Below are 7,549 nucleotides of genomic sequence, written 5' to 3'. Positions count from 1 at the left end.
TGACAATATGCTCTTTCAGGTGGTTTAAAAATAGCGTCCACGTCTCTGTGCTTTCATTGGCACAAACAGCAAAAGCTAGAGAAAATATCTGTCCATTAGCATCCACTGCCACGACTATCAATAGCTTGATATTATACTTTCCATAGACATGAGTTCCGTCTATGGATATTACGGTCCGGCAATGCAAAAAACCATCAATTGCTGGCTTAAACGCCCAGAACACGTAATTGAATATGTATTCTGGTGTTCCCGGACTCTGCTCAAGCTTCCATTCAACAACTGTCCCGAGGTTAAAGTGTTGCAGTGCGGCCATGTACTTTGGCAGAGATATAAATGACTTATCTCAATTACCGTAGACAATTTCAAACGCTCATTTGTGCCCCAGAAATGCCTTTCTTTTCGCAATGGTATGGACATATTCCTGGTGGACTGATGTAATGCACTCTTTGATTGTATACCTTATGGACGCTTCGAGGTGCGGAATAAGTACAAGAGAAATCAAGTCAATATCCAAGTTGAAGTGATTCCCGTTGAATGTGTCCATTTTGCATGTGTGGGTGGGAATGTATTTACCCACTTTCCACATACCTGTCTTCTTCTTGGTCGCACGCAACATCCAATTACATGGCCAAAATCACCTGCGGTAAACATCCTTGTATACCACCGGACTTGACTCCCATACCTGCATCTCACGACACTCTTTTACGTTGTGCATTTTACAAGCCTTGCTTAAGCGCGCTTTATCAGGAAAAAGCATCCCCTTTGCAAGCACCGTTGGTCTAGACTTATCCCATATTACTGTCCGGATTTCATCAAAATCCCTTGTGAGAGCTTCCACATCCGGCACGGTTGGTAAGTTATCAATGTAAGGAATCTCCCTTGAATGAAACGGCACTTCGGACTCGTACACTCTTCGTCTAAGGGGGCCTCTCTTCAAATCAGGTCCTTCCTCCTCACCCTGCTCATCACCATCCTCACGAGGAAAGGGTGTCTCGTCTCCGGATTCATCGGCATTGATATCGTAGTCACTGTTCTGTTCCTCACTCTGTGCATCTGCCAGATCCCGATGTAATACGTCGTTTTCGGTCAATTGAGTGAGTACGGGTGGTTCAACTTGCTCGTTTTCATGCACAACCAACAAAAATATAAGCTACGGAATTAATAAATGCTTTCCATATGGCTATATCACTTCACTTACAAGTCGTAATGTGATGAAATTCCATGATGAACGTTTTCAATTAGGTGATGACTACCGGATGGGGCACTTGTAAAATTTATATCCGGCCGGTACCCCTATTAAATATATAAGCGTTAATACAAATTCAATATGCCAAAAATATACATAATTAACACAAATGAAAATTGAAGTTTACCACTCATCTTGTGAATTATGGAAAGCAGGGTATAAATTATTTTCTCGCTGCTCATTCACCGACGGTGATAAGTTTAAATCAAGGAAAACTCTTTCACCCGGAACCTGTCTGGCAAAAACTGATCCAAAATAACCACCCGATGACTGAGAGTTATCTCTACTACGCACAACCTCATTTTTTGGAACGTCTTCGACCTTCATGTACATCTCCAACATTGTGATTACAAGAAATTCCCGTTATTCATCCGTAGTCCTTTGAAAATCACTCAAAGTTTCATTATCGTCGATGTTAAACTCTGAGTAAAAAGCAACCCCTTTCGGAGTGACGGAATACAGATATCTTTCGATTACTTTAAGTATCACTGAACGTTTCCTCACACTCATTTTTTTGCATAACAATGATATCAATTTATCGTACTCCATTGTAAGTGGCAATTTAACATGACACTGAGCAGGTAAACTGTAGCCCACGGAGTTATTCTCCATCACAACCTCACCCCCTAATATAATGAAACTCTTATTCTACGCTCTTCAGACATAATAAAAAAATGCTGGAGAATTTAACAACAATAAATATTTCAACAAGAGTTAAAATTTTTTTTGAATGAATTTCTATACAATCCTAATCTCTTTATTTAGGGAATGGCTAGCCGGGAATTTTTTTTTTTATATATATATATATAGCGCCCAAAAAGTTGGCACTTTACGCTTTTGAATCATTGAAGCCAGGAATTATTAGTGGAGCTAGGGAAAAGGAGTATAGCGCCAAAATACCAGGCGATATATATAAAAATTTATGTATAGCGCCAGTCATTGTGGCGCTATACCTGCGCCGTGTCAGCTTTTGCAGTATAGTGCCACAATAACTGGCGCTATACATTAACGGTGTGGTTACCGTTAATATATAGCGCCAGGTATTGTGGCTCTATACATAAAAATGTAACTTTTTTTTATCACCTATTTGTATACTTTGAGTCTAAAAGAACCACATTTTGGTTCCGGACTCCCTCTTTAATTTCCTTTTACATCTCATCTTTATGTTTTCGAATAAGTTTATAAGATTGCCAAAACTAGCAACCAAAACAATGATGTTTTGGTGTTCTCTAATTAATTATCACTCCCCTGTTTTATCTTACTATGGAGCCATTTTTTTTTTGTCAATTTTAAAAGGAACGAAATCTTAATTTCTTTATTTGAAACTCTTGATTTTTTACATGAACAAGGAAAGAAATACATAGATTTAGTCCACTTGGTTATTTTTGATGGTATATGATAGATGTATTGGGAAAAATTAAGTTCGTGTATAGAATTAAATATGAGGTGATATGTCATGATACGTGGACTAGTAAAAATGTAAATGATTGGCAAAGAATAAATTGAAGAGGCACGAGCTTCAGTAGGCACAGGCAGAAGTTCAAGGGAGTTAGAAAGAATAAGTGCTCGTACCTATTGATATTCGACGGTCATATCAGAAGAATGAACCTTATCAGCAAAAGGGGTGCAAATACGTATTATTGGTAGGCATTAATTACGGAAAACGTTATGGAATTTGTATTGAATCAGTTATGATTACCAACTATAACGTTACATTAAATGTCATTAATTATCTATAATGGCTTTATTATGAGAGAAACAAAATGTATTACCTAGAGATAGCTATAAAAAGAGAAGACTGAAAATTTGTAAAGACACGAAATACTATTGGAATATACTGAATTATTTTGTTTTCTTTTGCTCATCCTGCTATTGTTAAATTCAATTCCTTTTATTTATAATATATTTAATTATCAGTAATCCGAGTTCTTCTAAAATAAAGCTTTGACCGAAATTCTTATTTTTGGTTAAATAAATTGGTTTCGTTACCGCGGATCTGATAATCGTTTGCTTTCCAATTCAGTTTTTTCATAAAAAACAATCATGTCAAATGTCAACGACAATACCCAACACAATTTACCACTACAAGATCCACAACATCAAGTGAATGATGCAGATGATAGGTCCCCACCTCCCTCACCACATGATTCTCAGCGACAGTCACGAGAGGGGACTCCAGATGGCTCTAACGCAAACAACAAAGTCGCAAACCAAAATGGAGCCGAGGAAAATCAAAATGACAGAGTTGCGAACGAACAGGCCCTTGCTGATGCCTTGAAGAAATTAATTGCTCAACAAGTCAATAATGCTCTCCAGGCTTTTACCAACCAGTTACCGGTTGCGCCACCGACACCAACTCCGAATAACAATACTTTGGAAAACCCACGTTCTGGACTCGTTAATTCAGGCAGTGGTGGAACTCCCAGCGAGTCTCGTGATGGAGAACCAGGTAACATAGTTAATTCTGATTTACAAAATTTTGTATTAACCTTGCAGAAACTTCTCAAGGAGCAAAGTGATCGCATAGAGCAAATACCGGGAGTACCGCCAGTAATCAAGAAAATAGATATGGATAAATATTTACAACAACCTTGGAAGCCCAGTGCTGCTCCTATGCCGATTTTGAAGAAATTCAAAATGCACGATATTCCAAAATATGATGGCACAACTGATCCACGAGACCACGTGACTGCGTTCACAACTGGTGTGAAGGGTAACGACTTAACCAAACAAGAAATTGAATCAGTATTGATCAAGAAATTCGGTGAAACACTCACCAAGGGAGCTTAACATGGTATTCTCTCTTACCCAAATTTTTTATAAATTCTTTTGCTGAGCTTGCAGATTCATTTATCAAAGCGCATTTGGGCGCTCAAAAAGTCGAAAAAAATGGAAGATATTTTCAAAATAAAGCAAGGAGATTCGGAGCATCTTAGAGAATTCGTTGATAGATTCCAGCGTGAAAGGATGATGTTACGGCGCGTACCTGATAACTGGGCAGCTATGACTTTTGCCAGTAATTTAAATGAGAAAAGTTCAGAGGCCACGAGACGACTCAAGGAAAGTCTGCATGAATTTCCAGCGACAACCTGGAATGATGTTTACAACAGGTACAACACGAAGTTGAGGATAGAAGAGGATACCATCTCCCAATCTCAAAAAGAGGAGAAAGTAAGTTCGAGACGTGCTGAAACTGATAAAAGGTCCAGTAAAAATAGATACGAGCCCTACATGGGCCCAGCAGGAAGAGAATCACGTTCAAAGCAGGACAATTCAAGGTATGATCATATATCGAGAGATAGAGAGTCGGGTTCATCATCAAAATTTGGGAAAGATCAAAACGCACGAGAGACGCGAGATGATGATAGAAGCTTGAAGGCAAAATTTGGCGGTTACAATTTTAATGTCAGCACTTCAGAATTAGTGGCAGTATTAAGAAACATGGGTGATAAGGTGCGTTGTCCAAAAGAAATGAGATCAAATCCAAATAGGCGTAATCCTGATCACTGGTGCGAGTTTCATAATGATCATGGTCATAAAACGACAGATTGTACATTGCTACAAGGTGAAGTAGACCATTTATTAAAGCAAGGATATCTTACCAAGCTATTTAGGAAAAAAGGTAAGCAAGCATACATAAAGAACATGCAAGAGTCCCCTAAACCTCCTTCTCCAAAAAGGACCGCTAACATTATAAGCGGGGGAGAAGAAATTAATGGCGTGACATATACAATAACCAAGAAAATTTCAAAATTTACAGTTACACACGGGAAGCGGGTTCGACATGTTTTGGAAGAAGAGAGTATTACATTTGATGATGCAGATGCAGATGGCGTACTAACTCCACACAACAATGCACTGATAATATCTCTACTTATACATAACACTAATGTTAAACGAGTTTTGATTGACCCAAGTAGCTCTGTGAACATCATTTTATTGAGTGTATTGAATGAAATGCAAGCTGAAGATAGGATGGTACCCAAGGCGCATACTTTATCTGGTTTTGATAATTCAAGCGTCGTAACAAAAGGGGAGGTATTACTTACAATATTCGCAGAGGGAGTTTTCAAAGATGCAAAATTTCAGGTGGTAGAGATGGATATGACTTACAATATGATTCTCGGGAGACCATGGATTCACAAAATGGATGTTGTGCCGTCTACCTTACATCAATTCATTAAATTCCCATCACCATGGGGAATACGTCAAATCTGTAGAGATCAACAGACGTCCAGGAGCATCAACTCTGTAGCAGATTCAAGCACAAAAATGAAGAAATATAGCAATTACAAAATCCAGTTAAGGATACTGAACATGGGCAAACAGACGTGAATTCAAGGCCCGATTCCATCTAAGAACCGGAAGAAAATGAAAATATCAAAACAACGATTGAAGAGTTGGAGGCTGTAGAACTGTTCATACTATGGCCTGAAAGGAAAGTCTACATTGGGGCCAACTTAAGCCACGAAATGAAAGGTAAGTTGATTGAATTTTTGAAAACTAACATGGATTGTTTTGCCTGGTCCCATTCTGATATGATAGGAATTTCCCAGGAAGTAATGACTCACAAGTTAAATGAAGATCTATCGTATCCACCTATCAAACAAAAGAAGAGAAAGCAGGGATCTTTCAAAAATCAGGTGATTCAAGATGAGGTCCAAAAACCTTTAAAATTTGGGTCTATCCGCGAGGTAAAATATCCTAATTGGTTAGCTAATAGTGTAGTAGTACCAAAAAATAATGGTAAATGACGAGTTTGTGTAGATTACACCGACCTAAACAAAGCTTGTCCTAAAAATTCTTTGCCGTTACCACATATAGATCAACTAATTGATGCTAATGCATGACATAAATTGTTAAGCTTTTTAGATGCATATTCAGGGTATAATCAAATCAAAATGGATCCTTTAGATGAGGAAAAAACTTCATTTATAACAGACATGAGGACTTACTGTTACAAAGTAATGCTATTTAGCCTCAAAAACGCTGGTGCCACATATCAAAGGTTGGTGACCAAGATGTTCCAAGAACATTTAAGGAAAACTATGGAAGTCTACATAGATAATATGCTTGTCAAATCCCAACAATCAGGGAATCATATATAGTACCTGTCTGATACATTTCAGATCTTACGTAAATTTAATATGAAGCAAACCCCCCAGAAATGTGCATTTGGCATTTCGTCAGGTAAGTTTTTGGGTTTCCTTATTTCTAACCGTGGCATTGAAGTAAATCACGTGTAGATTAAAGACATTGAGGAAATTCCTGATATGCTTACAAGTAAGAAAGAGGTACAGAGATTGACGGGAAGAATTGCGGCCTTGGGAAAATTTATTTCCAAGTCATCAAAAAAGTGCTTTAAGTTCTTTTCAGCTTTTAAAAAGCAAGATCGGTTCGAATGGTCTGAGGAATGGAAACAAGCGCTCAAAAACTTGAAAGTATACTTGTCAAATCCACCGTTGCTCGCAAAACCAAAAGATGGGGAAATGTTGCTTATCTACCTAACTGTTTCAGAAGTAGCGGTAAATGTTGTTTTGGTTCGTGAAGACCAAGGTAAACAGTCTCCGATTTACTATGTTAGAAACTCATTATTAGATGCTGAGACACGATATCCTCATCTAGAAAAACTTGCACTTGCATTAATTATGGCATCTAGGAAATTAAGACTTTATTTTCAATGCCACCCTATCTCCGTGGTAACTGCTTATCCCCTGCGTAATATATTACACAAACATGAGTTATCAGGTAGGTTAGCCAAGTGGGCCATAGAATTGAGTAAATATGACATCACATATCAACCTAGAGCTGTAATAAAATCACAGGTGTTAGAGGATTGTTTGGCCGATTTTAGCCAGGGATGCAACTAGAAGCAGAAAAAGAGCTACAAGTGTTCAACGGGTTTAATCCAGAAACCTGGATCTTATTTACTGATGGCTCATATAATGTGAAAGGGGCAGGTCTAGGAATTATTTTGGTACCACCTACGGGTGAAACTATACGACAAGCCATAAAATGTCACCATATAACTAACAATAAGGCGGAGTATGAAGCTGTGATTGCAGGTCTAGAACTGGCACGTGAACTTGGCATAGAGCAGATCGTAATCAAAAGCGATTCGCAGCTCGTAGTTAACCAAATCCTGGGGACTTATACAGCCAGGGAGGCAAGAGTGCAGCAATACCTCGAAAAGGCACGTGATCTGGTTAGGCAATTCCAAACCTGGAAAGTTGTGGAGATACCAAGAGAGGATAATGTCCAGGCAGACGCCCTAGCTAATTTTGCATCTACGGCAGAAGTGAC

At 38.4% G+C, this 7,549-nt stretch overlaps 1 protein-coding gene across 1 annotated transcript; it reads left to right on the top strand.

The window, feature by feature from the left end:
* The first annotated feature begins 4,135 nt into the window (after positions 1-4,135).
* Positions 4,136-5,581, top strand: LOC138876840 (uncharacterized). Its single transcript, XM_070155822.1, has one exon. It carries the CDS (start codon positions 4,136-4,138, stop codon positions 5,579-5,581), a length of 1,446 nt encoding a protein of 481 aa, XP_070011923.1.
* The last annotated feature ends 1,968 nt before the right edge of the window (positions 5,582-7,549 follow it).

Source organism: Nicotiana sylvestris, chromosome 1 (genome assembly GCF_000393655.2).
Source record: "Nicotiana sylvestris chromosome 1, ASM39365v2, whole genome shotgun sequence".
NCBI lineage: Eukaryota > Viridiplantae > Streptophyta > Magnoliopsida > Solanales > Solanaceae > Nicotiana > Nicotiana sylvestris.
Note: the sequence above shows the minus strand (reverse complement) of the source record. Positions and strands in the feature narration are given on the sequence as shown.